Raw genomic sequence first — 25,907 nt, 5'->3', positions numbered from 1 at the left:
AAGAGGGGCAACCTTGGCAGTTTTGGCACATGCTTAGGAGTTAGGAAGTCTTTGATGGGTTCCACAAGTATTAAAAATAGACCTGCTCCCTACCACCACCTCTGACTAAAAGAAGCTGGGGGGGGGGCTGTGGTGTGGTCTTGCATTTCATTTTGTGTTTCAGCAGTTTCCAACGTAAAGCCAGTGCCACTGTTGTTCTTGAATAAAATTCTGCTGTGCTAATGCCTCTTGGCCTAAAGCAAACAGAAATCTGGGCAACAGTTTTGTCCTAGGTGCTGTTGCAGAGGGACTGGGCAGAGGAGCAGCTGTGGGTAGGGGGTCTCAATGTAGTTGCTGGCTCGTCAGAACTAGACCACCTCTGCTGCACTCTAAAGCAAGAAGCTAATTTTAATGTGAACCCAGATCACTTGAACAGAAAAGAAATGCAGGTTCTTGGGGACTTTTCTATAAGTCCAGAGATGGTGCTAAATACTTGCCTAGAGCTTTGCCTTTTTTTTTTTTTTTTAATTTGTAGTTTGTTTTCTATTCCCTAGCTCATCCTTATGTTTTAGAAACACGGTGGCAAGGAATCATAGACCCGAGCAGGATTTGTTCACCTCATGAACAATGAGCCTAGTCTGCCACCTATCACAAATACGTGAAATTACAGCAGACCGAGGTTTACTTTACAAACAAACCAGTACAAGAGAGCAGTAGTTACATGCATCCCTTCTAAATGCAGAGTTTTTGTCTTAATGTTTAAGGGAGAAAAGTATAAGTATTCTTACTCCTGAGAGCTCCCTTGCATGCACTCGTAAAGGGGACAAAGCTAGTATACAATCTGTTAAGAGCTTTGAAATCTGTTGAGAAGGTGGAGTTGTACCAACAGTAGGATGGTTTGTGCTTTAATGCTGACATACAGCTTTTACTTTAGTTTCTTAATGTCAGTAATTTTTTTTTTAGTAAAATCTAGAAGTTTCAAATTTGAGACAAAAACATCTTAATTTGGGGATTTTTTTGGGGCCAAAATTGTATGTGAAGTTATCCGATTCTGCATGTATGTGCGTGCTTTCAGTGGAAGTTGCACATGCATCTTATGATTGCGTTAATTGTTTCATTTGCATCACATGCTGTATTTCAGGAAGGTTGCTTTGTTTGTATGTGCTTAGCTGTTGATAAAGTAGCGTTTTAACTTGATCGTAAAACCGAGTTTGTATTTGTACGCTCCCCTGCTGTAGGGTGCCTCTGTTGTCTGTCACCCTAAGAGTTTTATTAGGGGATGCTGGTGTTAGTGCTTCAGGCTCTGGATGATCTCTTTATGAATACTGAACAAATGAACCTGTACATCACAAGTGTAATAAAGTTTTGCCTTTGATTTTTTTTTTTAACCAGTGGAATGATGAGCGAGAGCTGCTCAAAGTCTGAGGGACAGTCCAAATTGGGATTTACTTTTTCTTAATTGAAGTAGCGTTGAGGTTGTGCAGCTGAAAAGATGGTGGCAGAGATCTTTGTTCTTGCCTTTGATCTTTTCAAGTGAAACTTGGTTTCCTGGGCAAAGTACAGATGAACTTGCCTTTCTACAGGCCTTAAGTTCACCTGTTCAAAAAAAAAATCTAGCGAGGAGGTGTTCAAACAGGTGCCATTACCTTTGTTGTCAGCTGTGCTATATTAAGGTCAGAGATGCACAAAGATCTCTTTCTTGCTATGTTTTAGGCATGGCTGGAGCTATTCACTTCCTCTCAGACATTTCAGTACCGGAGACTTCCCAGTTTCCAGCATTTGAACTTGGACCTCAAAGGAGGGAAAACAAAGTGGAAGAGGACAGCTAAAAGATCATTCTGAAAGGAAACTGATGCCAGAAGAGATGAGACTGTTTAGTGCCTCTGATACTGAACCAACTTGACCCTGAACCGACGGATGGATAAACCTCTTTTCTCACCCTCCCCTGCCCCAAAGGACCGTGAAGTCATTACAGCATGAATGGGAGAAGCCACATTTAAGTTCTGTCAAAGTGACACCTTCAGATGCAGGACAAGAGAAGTCAAGTTTTGAACTTTCTCTCTTCCATTGTCTTCTTCAGGTCTTTGACATGCTCTGCATGTTTATTGGTGTTGTGTGTTGATTCGAGTCTGTTGTTGTTAGCAAAAAGCTGGTCTCTGTGTGAATGTCTGTCCTGTACCTTCGTGCATGACTCACAGCAGCAGTGTTGCTTTCTGCAGTGTGGTTACCCAAAGAGTTCCACCTTAGGTCAGAGAGTTTGCTGCAGGACAGTGCCCAGCTTCACTGGTGAGCTGGAAACTGTAAAAAGAGATGAAAAACATTTTTATGTTCATATTTTTTCTGCATTTTTCTCTACAGTCTCTAAAAGCTAAGGTGATGGAGATCAGCCTTTTCTTGATGAAGAGGTATGAAGCCATCTCTGTTTTCAGAAGCTTAGCAGGTTGGAAGGGACCTGATTTGTGTTTTGCTGCCCTTGTAGGAAGTTTTTTTTGAAAGCCTGAAAGAGAGGCTCCCTTTGATACCTGCACTGGTTAGTGTGTTAGGCACTTACAGCAGCGGGGGGAGATGCTTGTCCCTATCTCTGCAAAGCCCCATCCCATGGCATGAGCTTAAACTGCAGGTGGAGTCACCCACACTAACCTCCTGCTGCCACTAGCTGCAGTGCAGGGACAGCATAACTGTGCTGCTTCTCTCCTGCATGTGGATTTGTAATAAATCTGTCCTGCAGCATCTGGTATACAAATGAGTAAGGGAGGGTGTCAGGGCAGTTTCTCTTGCCTGGTAGCTGGGTTGCTTCCACACCAAGTCGGTGATTTGTTCGGGGCCCTTCCCTCCCTCTCCCAGCCCCACTGTGTTTAGCCCATGGGGTATGACAAAAGTGATAAATACCAGCTGCATGTGGAGGCTGCAGAAGATTAATGACCAATATGAAAACATTGCTAGAGGCTGTAATTGAAGTTTATTTCATCCTAAAATCCAAACAGAAAAAGCCCTTTGCATCCTGAGTTTTAACTGTGCCTCCTCATGCTTTGCTTCCCCTTGTAGTGTGGCGGGGTTGTGAAATACTAGAGCTGCCTCCAGGTGCTCCTGTGTATCAGGCAGCAGGTTTGGGAGAAGTGGGATGTATTCCAAGTACACTTACAGCAGGCTTCCATATTCCAGATAGTAAGCACGCTTACTGCTTGAGAAAGGTGAGTGCAGCATGCTCTTCACTTGTTCAAGCTCTGTTGTCATCCTTCCCCTGGGTCTCGCTGTGCTCTGTCATTGCAGGTGCTTATTTTAATTTATGTCTTCTGTCGGGCGTGAGTGTGACAAATGGCAGAGAGTTTGACCTTTCAGGCATGCATGGAGGTGAATGTGACCTGTGGGCCATCTGCTGAGCACCAGCGTTTGTGGTCAGGCGTGGAGGTGCATTGCTGCTCCTGCATAAATCTGAATGGTCACAGGTGACTTCCTTGAACTTCATAGTGTCTGTTGCCAAATCCATTGGGATGTTGATAATCTCTGCATGCGGTTCTGGTGGGCAGCAGCAGCAGCGCCAGTGCAGGGACAGCTTAATGTCACAGTGTAGCTCCTCTGCTGGTTTGTCAGGTAGGGCTAAAACAGGGGAGCAGCAGAACGGACTTTCCCACCCCTCTGGCAAAGGGCAGAAGATGAGGTGAGGGGCACCAAACCCAGCTCCATCAGTACAGCCAGGGATGAGGGAAAATGCTGACAGGCAGTGGGAGCGAGGGAAGCCGTGTGGCAAGCCACTGGGGTTGAAGCAAACCGCAGCAGAGCGGGAGAAAGTAGAGGGATTAGTGAGGAATGGCGAGAGGTGATGACGGGAGGCGATGCACAGTGTGTACCAGTAGAGGCCATCTCAAATGAGACGTGCCTCCATGGCAGGTCTTGCTCTGCGTTTCTTTCTTTATCCTCTGGATCGCTGATCCTGCCCGTAAATAAGCCGGGGAGGAAACTTCTCTGGGGTGACGTCTCACAGAAATTCTAACAAAGGAGGTAGATGGCAGCTCTCAACCTGTTTCATACCACCCCCACTCCTTTTTTCCTTCCCCTCGGCTGTGACTGCAGAGCACGGGGGGTGGGTTAACAGGGAAGGGGTTTGCCAGGTTTGCAGGAACCACCAGCAAACACAGAAGAGAAGCCACCAGCCTTGCTAGCAAATCCCAAGCATGGGTTGTGCTGACCACTTAACTAGGGGGTCAACAGGCAGGCTTTTTCATTCGGCGATTATGCATCTGTGCCGCGTTGGTGCTGAGCTTGGAACAGCACCTCTGGGAGGTGATTTTGGCCGGCTGGAGCCCAAGGGGACTTAAAACTTGCTGGTTTAAAAAATACATAGGCGTGTACACACTTAGAACAACTTAGTAATGAGCAGATTTTCAAAGATGCTTGACTGCACCCATCAAAATAATGAGCAGGTCAGCTACCAGCTCTTTCTGTACCGTAGCCAGCCTTCTGCTGCGGTGGGGCCTGTCACCATCTTTCTCTGCAGAATCCTCTTGGAATGGAGCAAGACAGGAAACGTATCGATTCGGGAAGCGTCTGTCAGTGCATCTGCCTCCTCTTCCTGATGCGACTTTCCCTGTGGCTCCTCCTGTCTGTGCGTCACAGCGTTGTGATATCTAGGTGGCCCACTAAGAAAGGTTATTGTTGTGAAGGTGAAAAAATGCATTTCACCAAGACATTGTTTTCAGAAATCACATCAAACTAAAAATGTGGAAAATGTCTTAATCCCTGGTTTGTCTGTGTGTAATAGTCCATCTGTTGCAAAAGCAGTAGTGTTAAAAATGGAGATGCTCTTTGGGCAGAAAAAGAGGAAAAAAATGCTGATGTTTTGTTCTTTGGCTTTATTAGTAAAGATCAAGCTATGTGGTGGTAATTTGTGTGACTCTCTTTTTCCTGTTGTACTCCTTCCTTCCTCCAGCCCTGTGGTGGCAGCTGTCCCACTGATCTGGCTGCTGAACCGCCTCCCTGTCTCACAGTCCTGCAGGATGAAACACGTGCCAGAAAGTGGGCAAATTGCCTTTTTTTTAACTTTCACCTTTTACTAGCATTGCAGGCCTCTCTCCTGCTGCTTATCCCAGGTGATTTTTAGTGTATGTTGCTTAATGCAAAGCATTGCTTTCCTTTCTGGTCACATTGATGAACAGTTTGCAGCTAAAGCCTGACTCATGACTAGCTGGTTTTTAAGAACATGTGTATGAAATCCCTCTGTCCAGCTGACTAACATCTGTTTCCCAGCTTTGAGACAGCCTGGTGCTTTTCTCTAGCTAGGCTTTAACAGAAGGAACTTCAAGTATGCTGCAAGCAAGGGGCAGTATTTCTGTTTCACAAAGCCCCACCTGCCATTTGTGGCCCTCTTTGCCACTGAGAGCAACTGCTGCTTTTTGAATTAATAGCATTATTTCTGGTCTGGAGGTAGGGACCTGGAGATAATCCGTACACTTTCAGCTGTAGCTAGATAAATGCGGTGGGGCTTTTCTAGCACAGTAATTCCCTGTAACGTCAAAATAGGGTAGGAGAGAGAGGAGGGAGGAAGCATACGTGCAGTGTGCTGCCTGAGCCCTCTCCCAGGGGGCTGTTTTGGTGCAGCAGTCTTTCCTGGTAAAATTATTCATTTTTCCCCTATTTGTTTTAATTGGTTTGGTGTCAACTTATGGCACAGGAAACCAGTCTGCCTGTGGCAGAGTGGCAGTGATTTGCACGCAGGGAGCAATTGTGAACTGTCTTCAGCCACTGCTTCAACAGCTACGACTGGGCTGCTGTAAATCCTGCTGTGGCTATTAGCTAAGCTAAGATTAGGCAGCAGGCAGTAACTAGAGAGCCATAGAACAGACCCATACACCTACCCTTCTCTCACTACATAAAGCCAAAATACCCCATCTGCAGGGGCTGGGGTCAGAGGGCTGCTTGACTTGTCACTGCTCCCTGTGCTTCCTCTGCTCTCCACCTTGCAGCACTGGGCAGCTTAGGATGGTGGCTGCCACTTGGCCCTTTCCTCTTTAACAGCGTTATTATCTAGCAGTTGCTTTGTGCTGGATCTTCCCCTGCAGGGTGTCTCTGGAGTAGTTTTCCTACCAAAGACTACAAACAACTGTAAAATCCTGTAAAACACCTCAACCCCCCCCAGCAACAGGCCACAAGGCCTGCAAAGACACGCTGGCCCAGTTCTCTCACCCACTGAATTAGCAGTGATGCAGTAGGTAGACCAGAAGAAAAGAAAAAGTAAGGTTCTGCTCTCTAACAAGGTGTTTTATCTTCTTGGTTGACCTGTGTGCCAAAATGTGGCTTCTTGGGTATAGATGTATAAAATTAACCCGTATGGTGTTTTGTGAGTGTTTTGTTTTAAGTAAGGAAGAAAAAGCAAGACTTCTTTTGTGTACCACAGCCTGAAGAGCTTGCTGGAAAAATGTAGTCCCAGCTGTTTGTTCTCACAGCAGTGTAAGCTGTCACAGGCCTTGGGGTGGAGAGGAACCACCCACAAACCAAAAAAAGCGTGGTTTTGCATTATCTTTTCCCAAAGTGATAATGAAACACGGGAGCAGCTGCGAGGCAGCCCCGAACAGAAGTGGGAGGGTTGGTACTTTTCCTGTCAAGCCAGGTCCTATTTGTGGCACAACTGATGAGTCAGCCTGCTAATTACTGGGAGGCAGGGAAGGCGCTGCAGGATGCTGCAGGTTTGTCCCTCTTCTACGAGCCACGGGGCACCCAGTCACACCAGAGAGAAGGAGGGGGAGGGGAGACACAGAAACAAAAATCCAGGAATAAGATTGTGCAACAGCGCTGCCTTGAGGGGCTCCCTCGCCCATACCTTGGCAGAGGTGGCTCCGGTGCCCTGAAGAAGCAGCAGCAAAACTTTATGAACCATCAGACTGCGATGAACTTAATGCACCCATTAATATGGAGCCTTCCCTCAAGAGCATGTCAGGCAGCACGCACCTCGGAGGGAAGGCACCTTCTGGGAAAAAACAACTTCCTTTCCTGGGAAAAAAGCATCTCCTGGGCTGGGGTGATGCTCTGGAAAGAGCCAGCTCTCACCTTCAGCGTGAGCCTGAGGAAGTGAGAGCAGTGTCACCAGTGGCTGAAGCGTGAGCTTTATCCTGATTGCTGAGAGAGGCAAGATGATCTCCCCCTCGCTGTGTGTCTTTGGAGGGGGAGATCATCTTGAATGAGACATCACTCTCCTGCTGCAGGGCTGAAAGGGGAGGTGCGAAGCATACAAGGAGGTTGAGGGGTGGGAAGCTGAAGGAAAGTAATTCCCAAAGCCTCCTGGGAAAGGCAGGACAAGGAGTATCTGTGAAGCCAGGCCCATATTCATGGAGTTGCTCTGCACCCCTGCTAGTAGCTAGTCAGGAGAAGGTGGTATTACAAGCGTATTCTTCCTCTCCTCCCCACTCAAACCACAGCAACCCACCAGCAAACTCAGGCTGATAACCAACATCTGTATAACCCCTGGGACCGCCCGCAGATGCAGAGCACTACGCAGGATGCCAACCAGCGAGTTTTCAAGCTGTGCCACGTCACAGCCGGATCATTTCTGTTCCTCTGTTGGTGCTGGGTCACATCCACCCACCTGCCACCCACCAGGTCACCCACATCCCACTCCCCAACCAAAATTCTCCCCCCAGCACCTTCCCCAGACTGCCAGCACTTTCTGCACCACCAGCCCTCCACTGCCACCATGCAAGACAGGGCTGCAGGAGTCAATGACAGCCATTCAGGGGTGGGGATTGATTTTTCTGCTGACACCCATCAAGTTGAGCATTGAGGCACCTCCTAGTCTGCCATGCATTTGACAGGCAGCTCATGACCAGTTGCATAGTGCTGTCTGCATCTGTCCCCTGCTGCTGGGGTTGCATGGCTGCAGCCGGTGGCAGGGTGGTTCGCATGCATGATGGAGGCTGGCAATGCCTGCCCCACTCCTCACCCTCAGCTTGCCCCCTAACCCAAAACTTCAGCAGGTCTGTTCTGCCAAAGAAGAGCATTTCTGGGGTGTGGAGGAGTTGGGATACATCCGTCCTGAGCGTTTACCCTTAGCACTCATCAGTTTAAGCGTTTACCCTAGCAAACACTCAGCACTCAATCGATTTAACGTAAGCCAAAACAAATCTCAAGGTGTTCTGGCAGCTGTAGCCAGACTGGTCCAAGGAATGACCTGAAAAATACTCAAGAAATAAACTATTCCCTCCACCTGGAGAACGATGTCCACACCCTACACCACCCTGGCCTGGGAGACACATGGCTGGTGGGACAGCAGTAGGGCAGTGCTAGCTGAAGAGGTCAGCAGCAGCCAGGGTGGCTGGTGTGTTGGTCACATGTGGTTACTACCCACAGGTGAGAAAGCCCTGCCAGCTGATAGGAAGGGAAGGAAATGGCACTTTTCTGTCTCACCAGCAATGCTGAAAGAAGAACTAGCAGCTGGAGCCTGCTCAGAAACATGGACAGGTCTGTGGCTCTGAAAACACCCGAGGTCAGGAATGTTTCCTGCATGAGATGAACAATGCCCTGTGGTGAGCTACAGCATCTCAGGTGGATGTAGCACCTGAGACACCCCCTCAGAGACAAATTTGATGACAGCATCCGTGGAGGCCCAAGCTGCACATGAGGCCCATGGCATCCTTACAAGCCTATACAGAAAGACCTATGCCCATTCCCTCCCAGCATGATCCCCAGGGTGGAAAGAGAGCAGAGCACAACCATTCATCCATAAGCTTTGCTCTTTATCGAGACAGGACTGACAGTGAATCCTCCATCTGAAGAAACGAACTGCCCAGCCACAGACAGGGCAGGTTCTCTCCCCATCCCACAGTGCAGCTGGGGCTTGTTGCACAAGTGTCTTTTCTCACAAAGCAGCGTAGTTGGAGAGTTCATTGTGTCAGAAAGGGACTGACCCACTGTCGCCCCCCCCCACGCCCCCCTTCCTCATTCCCATTTTTGACAGAGTCACAGCAGCAGAGACCTTCAAGGTTTCCTTACACAAACAGGCATGGTCCTCCCAATCACTGCCTCCTCACAGGTATAAGTTTGAGGCTGCACAACTGAAGAAAGGACCTCAAGGGGACAAAGTTTGTGTTTCTGGCTGCCCCACCCTGAGCTCAATGGCTCGGCTGAAGCATCTCTCTTCTGCCCAAGTCCTCTTCAAGGCATTTCAATCCCCCCTGTGCAAGAACCAGGAGACTGCTCCCCACAACATATTAAATCAACTTCCTGATGTAGATGGCGAGCTCTCAAAGGCAGACGGGGAGTCAGCCCTGTACCCCCGTCTGGTGCCCCTGGGAAGGGGCAGGGGAGTGCCCCACTGCATCCTCAGGGCTCCCAGCCACCAGCACCAACCTTACGGTGCAGTCGAAATACCTCCCTGCCTCGGCAGTGAGGCACCAAAATCTCTGTTGTGTTGGAGAGAGGAGACAGCAGTGGCACCCAGAGAGTCCGACACGGGAAGCGCAGCGTATAAAGCATCAGCACACCATGGGGGAAGTTCACATTAGTGAAGCTGCAGCAGCTCCTAGGGCATCACTACTGCCAAGTAAAATCCTGTTGCAAGATGATGTTTCCCCCTGACCTGTGGGAGTGCACACCCAATCTGTCATCACTGCCTGCTGCTGAGACATAACCCTGTCCTTTCCAGCAGTGCACCTGTAGCCTGTGTTTCACATCTGGCTTGCTGAAGGGCTGTCGAGTACAAAGCTCTCGGTGGCATTAGCCCTGCCTTCTTACCTCCTCTGCATGCAAGAGATCTCACTTAACTCTACTTGGTAATATAAAGAACTTTAAACATACAGCTGGGGGAAAAGCAATGAAGAGGGCTACCAGAAGTTAGAGGGTTTCTCCCCACTTCTTTTTTTTTTTTTCTAAACTAAGGCGGGGGGGGCGGGGAAGAGCAATAAAAGAAAACCTCAAAATTTCCCGAAGTGAGACAATGCGAGGAAAAGCAGGTAAACAGTGTGCAAGTAATTCATACGGATGCCCCCACAGATGCTGCATTTTCAAGAGAAGACCAAGCAAGTTTGCTAGCAGAGGAGTGCCTGTGTTGGAAGAGGTAGTATCATCCATCCACACTAGCAAATAAACCAGCCAGACTTCAGGAAAACGTCATCAGAAGTTGAATTTCAGTGTACAGTGTAAGAATTCACTATAAAAGGCTTCTATTCAATGTGTCCAGGAAAACACCAGCTGTCATTGCATTTCATAATATAAAAGGACTTAACAACATCTATCTACTAACATAAGGTCTGTTGTCAGTTCTATTGACAGAAAAGAAAGGTTGGAGTGGCTTTAAAAAAAATTATGTCAGATATACACAACCATACTCAGTGACATACGCAGCTTTAACCTTCAAGTGCACACTAATTTAGAAAATATATACAGTAGTGGTGTGCAGATGGACCTAGTAACCACACAAAAACCATACTTTTTTGTTATCTTAAGCATCCGCCGAGCCTACATGGCACACCTTAGCCCTAGTTACAATTCCACCCAAGTCACGTCTGTGGGAATGAGCTCCTCAAAAGCCAGTTCTGCTCCAGCTGACTCCTGCCTCCACCAGCACTTTTAGAAACAGTGACCCTTAGTGGTTTTTCTCTTAGACTCACGTTCACAGTAAAAGGGATGCTCTTTTCTGCCAGATCTGCAAATCCAGCTTGCCATCTAGGAATATGTTCTCACAAGCCACTGGCATGCATTAACAGCACAATAAAGCTTTGGCTCCCCATGCAACACAGGTCTTCAGATTAATGCAACCCACCTCAGTGATCTCCGTGCCCCTAGCTGGAGTGACACAGAGGCAGCCGGTGTATTGGCAGTGAGTAAGCATTCACCCAAGAGGTACCCCAAGAACCGTATTGGACGCCTAATCCTCAGCTACACTGTTTCTGCAGGTCCTTCAGCAGTAGAAGGCAATGGTATCTTCTTTTTGTCACTCGTTAGTGACATGGCCCTGAATATGTATGAAGGGAGAAGGTCCCGTTAGCATGTAGTCATGTCTCAGAGTAGCTTCACATTTTTGCTAGACACAGGTGGGTGCGAGAGCCCTCACAGGTGAAGGGGCTCTGTGTTTATTTGAAGGTGTTGACTTGTGGTCAACTCCGAGTCAGCCACAAGCACAAGACAGGGATTGGGAATCCTGTGGCCACTCACAGCAAAACACAGGAAGAGCTAAGAGTCACTGAAAGCCAAACCAACTGCGCATCAGTTCAAGGAACTGCTCTCAAGCACCAGTCCTAAGAAGCTATTTATTTGCCCAACGTAGAGAGGAGAGCAGTTTTACAGATCTGTCACCTGGCGATGGCAGCTCTACTTGGTACTCTTTGCGGCAGCAGTGAGACCATAAGGAAAGCTACTATTTCTCAGGGACGAAACTCCCATCAATGTCAAAGGGAGCAAACCTGGAAGTGTGCTCCCACTCCCAATCTTCCTCACTGTGGTTATGTTCCAATTTAGGGAAGAAAACTTACCTACGTATTTCAGTGTTTCTAACTGCTCTGTCAAGAGGCACAAGCATGAGTAACTCTAAAGTTAGAACGCCTTCCTCTCACTACGAACATTAGGTCACCGGCTGTTTCACACAATCTCATGTCTGGCAAAACAAGGGGAGCCAGAATGCCAATCACACAGGCAGAGTCCAGGTGCTGGCCAAGAAACACTCAAGTCCCGGTCCATTTCTTTTTAGATGCATCATTGAAAGTAATGACTCCCTCTTTTCCAGGGCATTTGGCAAAGCCCCTGCCATGACTTGACCAACACTGGTACTCCAGTCACAGCTACTTCTATCACAGTGTCTTTCTGTTGTGCACCGGAACCAAGTTGTACACGAAAATCGTAAAAGAAGAAGATGGCGGTTACCATTTCTGGTAAAAGCATTGCCCTGCCTCTTCTACTTCCACCCTCTTTCTCTGTCATTTCCCTTAGATGAGGGCATTTCTGCTATATGGTCTTAGGAGGGCGCACATCACTCTGGGGTTGCTATCAGTAGCTTGCCACAACACAATTAAACCCAAGATTGAAACAAACAATAAATAAAGAGAAAGACATACAGGTTTTAAATATAGGTTTCCATTAAAAGCATTACAAAGACAACTTCTTTCATTTTGAAGACCAAGAAAAAATTCACTTCTACTAAAAAAAAAATATTTAAAAATTATCCCTTTGCAAGTAACTTTAATGAGGAAAGGTGCAGGGGAGGGAGGGAGAGAGGACTTGGAGAACCAGCAAGTGTTCAAAAGGGTGGATGCCCTCCATCTCGGTCATTTATTTCGCAATGGCACCGCACCTTCTTCTCGCACAGTCAGGTCAGAGAGCCAGAGAGTCCTCACGTGGAGGACTTCACCACCTGCTCGTAAGGGGGAGGTGGTGTGTTGCAGTAGGAAGGTGGGGGTGGGTAAACCGGGTTTCCTTGTGGGGAATTGGGCTGGACGTGGAAAGCCATAGCCATGGGATTCACCACAGGTCCACCTGGATCTGTGTAATACGGCACTCCAGGTTGTTGTGACCCTGAAAGAAAGAAAAGGAGAGTAAAGCTATCAGCAATGGCAGCAGCGTCAGGTCATGCTCTTCCAGGGCCTGCGCTCTACACACTCGCACAAGTTTTCTCAAAGTGTCCATCAAAGACAAGGAACCACCTTTCTCCCATTCCAGAGAAAACCCAAGCTTGCAGGACTACGTTCACTTTTTCAGATTTCACCAAAAAGTTTCAATTTTGCATGCAACAGAATTTCATTTAGTGAAACAAAGGGCACCACTGCCCCAAGCGACTACCATTGGAAGGGGAAAGCAGCGAGCCCTGCTCAGTTCCCTGGACAGAAAAGCTGCCGTGGCTGCAGGAGAGACCTGGGATCCCAGATGGACAAGGGTTTCCACTGCAGCCCTGACTCAGGTGCCAAGCCTTACAAGGACTTCACAGATTATTTGGTGATGCAAGCCAGAGTGCATCTCAAACAGACGATCTCCCTTCTAGGCACAATACGGCCAAGAGGCAAACATGTATGAAGCAAAAACTCAAGTTGAAGCCAATTATGGCTGGCTAACACCATGGGACAAGATTGCTTCGCACAGATTAAATTTAGGAAATTATGCTGGAGCCTGCAGGGACAAGGAAAGGAAACCTAGGATCAAATGCAAAATTCCTTAGCGATGACACAGGAGGAGGAACAGAGCCTGCTGCCACGAGGAATCACAAAAGTGGCTGTAACCTTTCCCAGCTATCACAGCTGGTGGTGGAAGACAATGCAATTCCAGCAATTCAAGTCACAGACTGCCTCTATCTCAAGTTGTAAATTAGTTTTCTTTCTGTCTATTTAAATAAAGCCGGATCGAAAATAAAACCCAATCATGGCTGAGCAACAGGTTTTCTTCTTTTGGTGCTAGTCTGCTTTTCCTGACACAGCCTCTAAGGGGTTTTGCGCTCAATCATTTCTTTCCGTGACTTAGTGACACCAGGACTCAATATTGCCACAGAGGGAATATAGGCTTCTTGAAGCGTTAAGCATCCTTTAGTACTTCAGGCATTTGGGAAGGAGCTACATATCAAACCCCAAAACGTGTCCTTACAATATTAAATCAGATGGGTCATGACATAAGGCAGGGGATGCAAACTGTCCCAGAGCCTGGGGTGTCTGCTTAGGGAGTTTGTTTGCACACTTGGGAGCAAAGATGATGGAAAACAGACCGGGAAGGCAATTATTTCCTTCTTACACAGTAATTTTTAACACACCACCACAATAATTTTTTATTTTGCCTGTCTGAGGGTCACTTTGCCACAGCGATGGGAAGCCCTTGTTCTGCTTCCACCTATAGCACCAGCACACGGCTGCAGGACAGCCAGGCTGGGAACAGAAGCCAAGCCCTATCACTCCAAAGGTTGGGCTAATACCCTTTTCTGTAGCCTTTTTCTTAAGCATTTTTGTTTTACAGTTAAATCCTGCCCAGCTCTGCATTTCTGCAGTTGCCATCTGCATGGGGAGGGGTTGAGGTAGCTCACTGCAGCTTGCTCTTTAAAAAGATAACTCTCTTCACTAAAACTTCAGTGTATTATTACTGAATTGGGGGGACAAGTGTGGACACCAGTCTTCTGAGATATTTTTTCAGTTCATTAAACCCAGCGGAAAACAACATCTGATATCAACTCACTTGTGGGATCAGCTCAGTAAATATTTAAGTGTCTACAAAGGGACCCGACCTTTTCCAGCACCTGAACTGCCAGTTTGGGGCTATGTAGGCCAGGGCTGAAGTGAAAGATACCACTAGGTCTGCAATCTGCTGCTTGCAGGTGAGGTGTTCAATCCCTTTCCCCAGTCAGGCCCACAGAAAAAGCACTCCCACTTCCAGGCTGCTGGGATGGCAGAAGATGCTGCTGTTATCTCTGCAGGGAAGGAAGGAGATGGGCAAGGAGCCATGTTTCAAGGGCTCCACCTCAACAGTGAACTACCAAATCTGGAAAAGGAGCTAGTGGAAAATGAGAACTTGGTTGACTACTAATTCCCATTGCTTTTGCTGTTGAATATTCCTAGAATAGTAGAAAATGTAAAAACAAATACAATAAAAATTTGGAGGGGTTAGCTCAGAGCCCAAAGCTTTTTAAGTGACAGTAATAACAGTCTGGAAGCAGGTGGCATAAGCAGGTCATCAAAGGGCTTGTCCTTATTTTATATTGACCCACAACTTGTGTTCCATGAAGCGTCATGAAAAAATAAAACAAACGGTGCTCTAAAATTTAATCTGGTATTTGCCAATCCAGCCAAAGACGCTCCTTGTTCACATAAGCTTGAGGTTATTTTTCAGGCTTAAAAATACTAGTTTAGTTTGGCTCCCCCCCAACCCTCCACTGCTGAAAAATAAATACACTCTGTGGAAATGCTTGTTCAGTCAAGCAGAAAAACAGATGCGGAATGGAAGCCCTAAAAAAACCTCTTAGGATTTAAACACAAAGAGGGTGAATATAGTGTCAGTTTGTGTCTGTAACATCTTTTTATCCATTTAGACCTGTGAGAGAAGCGGGGCGGGGGTGGAGGGTGGGAATGCATATCTGTGAGTACGTGCTCAAGGATGCAGGAAAGAACATTTCCAAAGTCTGCACAAGGCACATGGGTGTGCAGTAGCTGGCTTGACAGTAGGGAGAGCCCACATGCCGCATCTCTGCACAACGCTCAGTCACAGCTAGCTAGAAGGGGTTGAGGACACTTTTCTAAGGAGGCTGTCCTGATGCAGCCACAGTATTGCACAGACATGTAATGGTTCAGAAGACGATTTTTGATAGAGAGGTTTGAGGCACCAAATTTTCAGAGAGATCCTCCTTCTCATTACAAGGTATTCAGCTGTATCTCCACTTCCAAGCCGGTATGAAACACCACCAAACTGCCAGTTCCAAAAATAGTTGTCAGAAAAGATAATTATCCTCTGGCTTCATCTCTCCCGAATACAACATGCAATAAAACGACAGCCCGGGAGGAAAAGTATCAGTATACCAAATGTGCCTGCACATGTGTGTGTGTACTTTTGCTGGCACAAATTACCACTGGCTTTTGCAATCTAGAGAGAGTGGTTAAACATGTCTCAGTTCAGCCTTGCTGAGGCAGGAAGAAAGCAAGCACCAGTGTGCACTGAGATAAAATCTCAGGACTGTAGAAGGTCTTCCAACTAGAGACAGCTGGATTCAAAATGCTCCCATAAAGCACAAACAACTGCTGCTTACAGGTGAGTCTTATTTTGCAGGACTGTCCCAACCAGGACTATCTTAACAGCCAGAGGGGAAGAAATAAACGACTTTTAGAAAGTAGTATTGCCAGAAGAGCCATCACTAGGTAGATCCTCCTGATGCTCACAGCCATTACTGACCAGAGAGACAGCAATCAGACTAACAAGGGGAGAAGGACCACTATGCTGCAGAAAAACTGTAGCTCACAGCACGGACGGCAAATCAAAAAACAGATTTTTTGAAGACTTGCAAGGTAGCCAGATCATGGAAGAAAAATTTTAGGCTTTCCTTCACCTCTGCCAGACGTTATCAACTATATTTAAAACTCTTTCTTCATGTCACTGTTCATTTTGGATACCTAAGATTTTGTCTATGCTGCCAAGTGAGAATTTGCTAGCCTCCTTTCATGCTTGGACACACAGCTGAAAAGGTATTAGAAACCACAGCAGAAGGGAACTGAAAGTCCTGTCATCCTGGGTTTCAAAAACTCTTCTGTACACTCCACCTGAATTATGCTGTTGGAAAGGCAGAAGACTTCACTCGTCACAGGAGCTGGCTGCACGGTTTAGTGCAGTGCAACCCCTTGACCAAATCCCCCAGTTTCCAAAAAACAACCAAAAAAAACCCCAACCCCACCCTTTTTAAATGCCTTGGCAAATGTAAGAAATCGGTGAAACTTGTTTAATGAGCGGTCTCTGACCTGATGCAGTGTTGACTGGTTGTCTGGTGTAAGACACATTAAAAGTAGGTTCTTCTACTAGTGGAGGAGGGTACATCCGCCTTCGGATAAAGAAACCAGCTCCACAACAGAACAAAACTCCCATCATCAAAAGGAACCTAGGCAAAGAGAAGATGGAAGTCAAAACCCACCCGCGTTCAGGCAGCTCTCAAACCTAGACCGTTCGTTGAGAGAAACAGGAGTATCATCCAGCAATCATCAGCCTATGACTTCTATCGGGGTTTCTTAAGAGCAGGTCTATGTCATTTGAGATCGCATTCATGGGACATTTATGGATATACTACAGACATCTTTAGCAGTTACTGCTATTGTCTGATGTTTTCTGGCATGTAAAAACAAATCTGAAATGAAAATACTCTTGAACTTTTGGGAAGTTCAGGTTCATACCTGACCTTTGCCACTGGGATGCTGAACTGAAATTCCAGGTCAGTAGAGTTTCAAACTGCCTATCTGGGACATGAGCCTCATGCTTACAGCATTGAGGCTGGCCAGGTGGCTTGTGGGGGACAAAAAGGAATACCATTCTGCTGTTGCCCCTAAAAGAAGATTCTTAGATGTTCTTAAATTACTCAACACTGTAAATTCGTCTCCCATAGGAAATACGGTAGCAGTCAGAAGACTGAAGCATTCATCACTGAAGATGACAAGCTTTGCTTTGTGCTTCCTAGACGGGACAGACATCCTCAAGGAAAAGGACATAATTTTGCTTCAGTTCTTCTCCTCTCTCAGCTTCTTTGCCGACCTGACTAAACTATCCTTGTCATTCCCTTGGCCTGGTGCTGTGGAAACAGGCATATGCAGCAAGGACATGTCAGAAGAGTCTGTTTTTCAGACAGTGGCTTTCACTGTGTTTCCTCGACGAGTTATCAGGCAACCTCCTGGAAACCCAAATGGTTCTTTCGCCTGTAATTGCCACCTCATTTCAGGGCCCTTTACTGGAAGACAATGACAACTGTGCTCTTCTGGAAGGGATGGAAGTTGGCCAGAGGCAAGCCTACACATCATGCTTATCTCTTCTGGACCATTCCCAGGTGTCCAAGAGGAAAAGTGTGACACTGCATGGCAGTGAGAGGTATTTCATGCAAACGGTCAAATTCTGTTCTTGTTTCTATGATGGAAACGAGAGAAGGAGGTCCTATTTCCCTGAGCCAATGTTAATACATTCCCTTTTGGCAGCGTTCCTGCAAAGGATTTGTTCTGAGCAGAAAAACAGAGATTTACGACGTCACCCCAGGGATTGAGATGCAGAGCTCTTCAGTTATATCAGTAAGGATTGTACACTGAAATCCCACAGTCAGCTTTGGGAAATCTCTGTATTATAGTATCTATCAGGCTTCTGTTTTTCAGTGTTTACTCATTTCAATTTTGAAGCCTTTTTTTTTTTTTCCAAGCAGTCTTCAATTTCTACATAAAAATGCCTGAAATCAGGTTTTCTAGGAGAGCTTTTGCTTTCTTTCTACTGTAACGAGAAGGTTTTATTCAGGTGCTTTCTTAAATTCCTCTCCAAAACAAATTTACCTTATTTTTTCATTATGCGTATAACAGTGATTAGTTTAAGCTTTATCCAGATTACTGAGCTGCTGGTTTCACAAGCTCAAATCTTTCTGCCTTCTTTTCCCTTGCTGTCATCTCCAGTGAAATCCTCATAGTCATAAATGTACTTCTCTCCCTTTTTAATTGAAGCCTCAATTCAGCTGGCAAGGCTATCTTAAACCCTGCCTAAGTGCAAAATCCTCCTTATACAATCCTCTTTTAAAACTGAGTGCCCAACAAAAACGGACAAATGCCGCTGCTGCTTGGTAGTAGCTGCAACAGGCATAAGGAATTCAGCAATTCTGGATAAAAGTGGGACCGCTGCCTTTACACACCAGCAGAATGCAGAAGCAGGAAAGGTCAACCTGACACTAGTAACCTTTTTCAATGTTTTCTTGCTACATCAGAAGAATTTTACAAGCAAAAACACAAAGTGCTTGCATTTATATGTACACATAGACATTACTGCATACTAGTACCTACTCTATTTTAAAATATTAGGGCCGGCAGTACCTGACTTAAGGCAGAGCCTGATTTAAGTCCTACAAACAAGACATGAACAGGACAAACATAAAATTCCCAAATTCCCTGACCTACCAAAAATACCATAGTCGCTGGATAGAGAGAGCTCTTACACAGCATCTTGAACCACAGCAGTCCTCATAGGAGCGACATCTGCAGAGAAATGAAGAGAAAAGGGCATCAGGGGAGTGGTTGTCACTCGGATTAAAACTAACATCCCTATCTCTGACGCCTGCCTGCACCCCTCACTGAAGCATTAGTTACAACATTACCATCAGCCTGGGAGGCAAAACCTCCCGGCAGTGTTCAAGGCCAGGCTGGATGGGGCTTGGGGCAACCTGGTCTAGTGGAAGGTGTCCCTGCCCATGGCAGCGGGGTTGGAAGTAGATGATCATTAAAAAACCTTTCCAAGCCAAACCATTCCGTGGGTCTATGAATAAGAACAGACTACCCTTGGCTGCACAGAGTTGTCAATCACATGTACACATCTGTGGCACAGCTCTATCACTATTCAGGAACTTTTTACATGTTATCGATACTACTTTTCTATATACTTCTTTTAAAGTGGTTTCAAAAAGACTAAATGTAGTGTTTAATTCTACATAAAAGGACACAACATAAAGAAAAGCAGTATTACTGTGTTTTCTTTCACAGTAAATGAACACTGCAGACCTCAAACATGAGCCATTTGAGGTTTTATTCACCGCAACAGACAATAATTGCAACGTCAAAACTGCCAGATCACTCATTCTTTGCAAATCAGCATCTTCCAAACAGAGAAATCACTGACCACCAAGAAAACTTCAAGTGTACCATTATTTGCAAATTTAATGGCATTTTTTGCATCTCAGAAGTTGCACTGGACTGCAACTGCCAACAACTCCCATAATTTAAGTAGGCTTTCCTCTAAAACCCCTCACATTTCAAATTTATATTTCATATGGAATAGAACTCTTTTAAAGGTATTACAGCACCAACTACTGTAAGCACAAGGTACCACTCCACTAAAAGCCAGCACATACATCAACAGCAACCTCTGAACAACTTCTATGGTAAATGCCATTTCCCACATCACTGAAACATATTTAGTAGGAAAAAGGACAGAGGTAACACAGAAACTATGGTATGTGACAGACTCGGATGAAAACATTCAGATTAGCATATCCACATACCAAAAGAAAAGAGGAGGTTACCACAACTGGATCGATTTTTTAAGGGTGTTCACATCTGTATGCTCAATGTATATATTTAATTAAGCATCTGGTTTTGGAAAATTTGCCCAACGGCATGACTGTGCTCCCATATTTGTATGCAAAGCTAAAAAAACCTCAATTGGATAATTCTACAGACAATTACACATTTACACGCTCAATTAACAAGCCTTCACTCACAAAATATGTCAAGTCACATAGGGTTCAGCCTCTAATTTGGGCCAGAGGAGGATGCTCTGTGGATACATTAATTAGTTGTTTCGCAAGTGAAAACAGTTACACGCTCTTCTGATGACAAGTAGGTAGGATTTATTTAAGGAAGCGGGAAGATCTGACATGACCAGCATGGCAAGGTCCATTAATATACTCAGGCAGAGAGAAAACACCCACTGTGTCATCCCTGAACCTGAAAGTGACCCATCTCCAACCTTTCTTCTTTAAAGCTTGCCAGGACCCCAACAAGTGCTCATACTCAAAGCTACCACACCTCACAAAACAGTTACTAAGACGACTTAGTAAGTCAGCCTTAACTTCAGTCCCATCAGGACCAAGAAATTAAGCATTCCTCCATTCTCCCCAAGTCAATCAACCCAATAGGAGCTTTCAAGACACATGTTAAATGCACGGAGAGGATCAGACCCCTTAGCAAATGGGGTGGCAGCTGCTGCCTTCTATTAAACGAGTGGTCACAGTACTCCTTCTGCTCTTCAACGTGCTTTTCGCTGAAGCACTCCATTCACGTTGATGGGCACTTGCCCCTTTTGCTGATGCTGCACAGGAGGAGTTTTGTTGGGCAAGAAAAGCAGAGAGGAAACAGAGCCCTTAAATCTAGAAGCCCTTCTTGAGGCAATTAAAGCCAAAAAAAAAAGAGAAGGATTTTAGGGATGTGAGCAGTCTTTATTTCTGCCTCCACACATGGGCTCTGTCAGCCCAGATACCTACACCTGACTGCAAGCAGGAGGGGGAGCAGATGTGCCAGGCCAGCCTCTGGACCCAAAGCCATTTCCCAGATCAAGCCCCAAGAGCTTAACTTGTATTAGAAGTTAAACTAAAACAGAGAGTCCAGGGAGGCTGCACGTACGCCTCCCCCATGCCCACCCTTGCCTCACTTATTTTGCATCTGTTTTCTCCAGAGCCAGAAGAGATGGGAAAAGGCTATTTTGAAATATATAATTATGGTTGTTCAAGCGGCCAAAATTAAACCAGGATCTGTACGAGGAGTATAGTACCTGAATTTACTTTTTATTTTTAATCTCTAAATTGTCCAGGCTACAAGTCAGAACCATTTTTAAAGTCTCAGCAGCTTAGCTTTCCTTCTTGCGAAAGAGGGCTAAAGTACCAGCTGGAAGACAATAAGGCTCAACTGCTGAATGTTTATGCAGCTCCTGAGACCACTGAATGGCAAACACACAAGCCATCAAAGAGCAGTTTCATCTCCTACACCGCTGATTACACTTTCAAATGGCTGAAAAAGTTGATGCAAAGGATGAAGGAGTCTCTCATTACAGCTTTGTTTAGAGAAGCTCCATTTTCTAATAGCCAGTAAGCTTTCCGAGGCAACTCGTCCAAGGCTAAGCACTGCATTTGCTTCGTGGATCTGTGAAGCTAAAACAGTATCACAACCCCTTTGAGACCTGACACTACTAACCCTTTCACTTTTTACCCATAAAACCAAACAGGCACTTTATTTTGCATGCCTGCGAGTATGAAGACATGTACCCATATGTAGGAGCCTGGAATCAAGGATGATGCCATGCTAACAACCTGCTGCATGTATTCCCCACCACTTGATAGCAGCGCCAAAAAAAATACTGGAAGAACAAACGGCCCATTTGCTGATACTGCCGTCAGGGTACCGCAGAAGCTCTGCTGATCTCTTGTTCTTGATTCAATGCACTATGAAAAACCCACATGACTTCTGACAACATCGATCCCAATTACAAGAAAACTAACTTACTTACAAAAGCCAGATTTATTAGCAGGCAAAAAATGACAATAAAATCAGCTTATTAATGGAGTAACATACAAGTTATAAGTGATTAAGTACAATCAGTCTTTGATGTACTATCTCTTACTGCCTGACAGCAAATCCCAGCAGAATTAAGACCCTGGTTCATAAAAAAACAATTAAGCACACATACATATATTTATTGAATTTGTATGCGTATTCTCTAAATTACACTTGTGCTTTGTCTCTGCTTTATGGAGAAGGACTGGTTGTGCCTTACTACCAACCTGAACTGGATCTAGCTCATCTCCTACAGAAAACTTTTCTAAAGCAAATTTCCCTCTTTCACACATCAATGATGATCCCAAGAGGTGCATTTCCCTAGGGCAATGCTTGTTTCATTGATCAAAATTTAACCCATTATGTAGGATAAGACATGATCCATTAGTTGCTTTGCTAATCATCACCAAGCACATGGTCTCTCTTTTGAAAACTGTCTGCAATGTGATTTATGATTTAGAAGGTACATCTTTTCATTCATAATTCAATAGAGTGAAATGAATGCACCTGCATATCCAACAACTTGTAATGCTAGCACACCAAGGAACTGCCGTGTCAGGGATCAAAGTTACACTGCGTGTCAGATCACAGTGACAAGCTTTTTGTACAGGTTCACGCTTAAATCATGATGCTGAACTTCTTTCCTTAATGGACAAGCAAAACACAAAGTTTCACATAAGGACATATGGTATGACCCAAACCCCACAAACCAACCCTGTACTTGCATGTGTTCTGCAGATAACTGCTCGGTGAAATGGTCCAGAAGCTCTTTTCCATTTATACCTGCATCTACATAGCTGAACAAGTCCCTTCTTAGCGGAGCTGCCACAGCAAAGAACTGCATCAAAAAAGTAACTCCCTGATTGGCACTTGCTGAAAAGTGGAGAAATTAAAGAGGTAAAGCAAGGATTACAGTCTTCAATAAGACTGTATGGCCATCGTGGTCTGACAGTGTTCCCTGTCCTCACTCAGTGTGGGTATTCCCCACCAACGCCATCCCTTTGAAATGCAGGCTGTAGCATTCTTAGGTTTTCTCTCTAGACCGTTTGCATCATACGTGCCAAAACCTGATTTAACATTTAAGATGTTTGAATAGCAGTGTCCTTTGGAAGAGTAAAACAAAACATAAATTGTTAATCCACATGTAATGGCAGAAACCCTACTGCAAACACAGAGACAGAGGATGGGAGGGTGAAAGAAAACCTCAAAACCCGCACAGCCACCAGATACAGTATGATTTCTAGCCAGTGTCCTGAAGACAAGCCTGACTTTAACTCCAAAAAAGGTTGCATGCCAGACATAGGTTAAATTACTGCTGCATGTTTGTGTGAGAACTATGAAGCAAACTGGGATTCACTGGAATACAAGAATCACTGGCAGTTTTTGAAGTGAGAGGGGACTGGAAACGAAAGGGATCTAGGAAGTTAAGTAAAGGAGGATAGAGCAATAGACCAAAACTAAGAACAGAAAAGAAAGATTTTTGGGGGAATGGCTAGCAGCATCAGATGAAGCTAAAGAAGTCCCAGCTGTGGTCCTAATACTGACATAGGCAAAAGACCAGAAGAACCACAACTGCTCACAAGTACTGGAATGGATGGACTGCTGAGACTGGGTCACCTGCAGGCAGATTCAGTGCTGAGCTGCCAAGAGCCAGAAGGCTCAGGACTGCTGCCATTGAACACATGAAGGCAAGACAGCTGAAGCGTGCGTATGTATTTACTTGTTCTAGGATAAGAAAGTTTAAAAAAAAAAAAAAAAATTCATCTGCTTGGAACTCAGCTGCCAGGATACAGTGATGCTGAGAAAAACCAAATGAGCCATGAAACAGAAACAAAGCAGGCAACTACCACAAAGTGACTAGCAGAAACAATGCTGATGAAGCTTAGAGTCTTGGCTGTGCTATCAATGAGGAATAATGCCACTGAGTTCAACAGGACTACACTGCCACAAGGCTCAGGATTAGGCCTGAAGGATGAGGAATGAGGAACATGATCAATAGAAGCTGTATCACATCACTGGAAGAGAGAGAGTTATTTTGCTACCAAGTTTATATCTCCATTGATTAATTAATTTCAGACCATTCTGTATGTGTATTTCCATCTTTCAATAAAAAGCAGTTTTCAAAGCAAAGCCATTGCCTGTACTGCCATGTAAGGAGAGACACAGGTTATCAACTGTCCCAAAGTGGTTTAGTCTCTCTCTCCAGAAAGATGTTGCAAGACAAAGACCACGTCCCTCCACTGGCACTCGCTTCAATGCTTGAGGAGCAGTACCACAGGCAAGGTCTTTGGCTGGTGGAGCAAAGAGATAGGCAACATCTGCGTTCCAGCTGGTTGTGTCTCCTTATCATACCTGCCTACACGGCCTAATTTTCAGCAGGGACATAACTCCACCATAGTCACCTGCAGTCACAGGTTCTCAGCACCCAAAAGCATTTCTCTTTTCTGATACATAGTGAAGGTGATCTCTCAGTGCACACTAGAACATTGCCTTGCAAAATGAAGGTCTGATTTTGACAAATACATAACGAATGTAACTGCTTCATAGATGAACACTGCCACAACCTCAGTGGAACAGCTGTACTTGATAGTAAAACGCTGCCACTGGTACCCAGGAGAGCACTAGAGATATAGTCACCCAGGTACTTGACAAATCATCCAGCCCTTAACTACATAGAAAACATAAAGGCAAAAAGAAGGAAAGGGGTTGTCAGATCATTTTTTCTACAGAGTAGAAACAACAGAGACAGAAACAATATTTGCTGAGATTAGATTCCTGTCTGCTTTGAGACAACTAAAGCCTCCTACAACAAGACAAGATACTTGGCTCCTGCCTTTCACAGAGACAGGAAAAACAAGAGCAGGCAACAGCTGAAAAAGGGATTCTTTCTCAATTATTCTTTATGTGAAGAGCCTGTAAGCATCACCTCTGCGCAAGAACTCAGCAGAATATGGTAAATCCTCCCCCACTTCTGATGGGATGAGAAGTACTTGCCCAGCTGCTTCTATCAATCCTTCTACAGGCCTTCTGCTACCAAACAGCTTGCCATAACCCCATCCCTCTCTTCTCAGGCCCTAAGAGGAAAGCCACCCTACACAGGGACTCTCCGTGTTGTCTGTAAAGGCAGCGAGTCTCACTGCATGGCTTTCCAGGCAGCACACTTCCATCTAGAAATTTTCTCTGCTCCTCCTGTGCCAAAACCTTGCAAGAATTGCTGTGGTTTGGGCTTTGGCCAGTGGCAGTGTATGGTACCTGGAACAGACATTTTTCAACACAGGCTACAGGCTTTTCTTTTTGCAGAAGAAAGCAGAGAGACAGCATAGCTTAAGGCTCTGGCATAGTAAGCCATAGATGATCTGTATGACAAGTTTTAAATTTCTGGAGGTGGAATTGTAAATTCCTCATGCCAACAGGAACAAGAACTTCTAGTTATAGGCCCCTTATTAAACAGACAATTAGTTCTTCGTATTTCAAGCTGCTCCCAGTGGGCGAGCAGTCCTACTGTATCTAATCACTGCTTTGGGAGATTATAAGGAGTCTGCTGGTAGGGGGCGATGGGTGTCCATGAATTTGCTGTCTGCCTGAATTTAACGTACTAATGTGTAGTAAATTTTTTTTTTTTCCTTCACCAAGCCACTGCATGATCAAATACAGAGAAGGGGAAGGGTACTAATGGCCAACAGCTGGGAGCCACCAGTCTTTCAAAATTTTAATTCAGGGTCTCCCTATCCAGAAATGATTAGAAGCTTCAAGATGGCTTCAGGGTGAAGTGCTCCTTGATGCTGTCCACTGGAGCTCAAACCAGGAACAAGCCTTCCTGTCTTACTGACAGGAAGCCAGAAGAAACTAATTCTCATGAGGGTTCTTGCCTTGGACATGGAAGAGTTAATGCTCTGATGAGTATTTCAAGTCAAGCAGCCTCAATAGGAATAAAATGAGGCTCGCTCATGATAAGTGACAACTGTGGTTATTGCATCCTCTGGAAATGAGAGGGGGGTGGAACTGGGTTTCCTGCTCCACCTCAGCCAGAATAGAATCTGATTTCAGAGGAGTACTCCACTAGAAGACAGAGATGCCCTCTTTTCCTCTTTCATCACCTTTCTCAGAATAAGCTGCCTACAACTGGCCAGCCTCCAACTCCAAAATCGTTCAGAGCTTCAAATCTCCAATTAGGTCACTCACCTGCTTGATTGCCTGTGAAGGCTGAGATATTAAATCCCTCTC

The 25,907-nt window shown here is 45.4% G+C and overlaps 2 protein-coding genes across 3 annotated transcripts in view; one reads left to right on the top strand and one right to left on the bottom strand.

The window, feature by feature from the left end:
- Positions 1-4,861, top strand: part of LANCL2 (LanC like glutathione S-transferase 2) — a 32,451-nt gene extending 27,590 nt beyond the window's left edge. Inside the window, exon 9 of the mRNA XM_086467674.1 lies at positions 1,693-4,861. Within this exon, the coding sequence (XP_086323800.1) occupies positions 1,693-1,808 (116 nt within the window). The 3' untranslated portion in view covers positions 1,809-4,861. The remainder of the gene's footprint in view (positions 1-1,692) is intronic.
- Positions 4,862-12,013: 7,152 nt separating this feature from the next.
- VOPP1 (VOPP1 WW domain binding protein) overlaps positions 12,014-25,907 on the bottom strand; it is a 65,079-nt gene continuing 51,185 nt past the window's right edge. Inside the window, exons 3-5 of one of the 2 annotated variants that reach the window (XM_086468040.1) lie at positions 18,540-18,617; positions 16,371-16,507; positions 12,246-12,471 (exon numbers count right to left, since the gene is read on the bottom strand). In XM_086468040.1, coding sequence (XP_086324166.1) covers positions 12,290-12,471; positions 16,371-16,507; positions 18,540-18,617 — 397 coding nt within the window. In that variant the 3' untranslated portion in view covers positions 12,246-12,289. Of the gene's footprint in view, positions 12,472-16,370; positions 16,508-18,539; positions 18,618-25,907 lie in introns of both variants that reach the window. The other variant, XM_086468041.1, reaches the window with a different exon arrangement.

Source organism: Leptosomus discolor, chromosome 7, assembly GCF_034619465.1.
Source record: "Leptosomus discolor isolate bLepDis1 chromosome 7, bLepDis1.hap2, whole genome shotgun sequence".
Lineage (NCBI taxonomy): Eukaryota > Metazoa > Chordata > Aves > Leptosomiformes > Leptosomidae > Leptosomus > Leptosomus discolor.
Note: the sequence above shows the minus strand (reverse complement) of the source record. Positions and strands in the feature narration are given on the sequence as shown.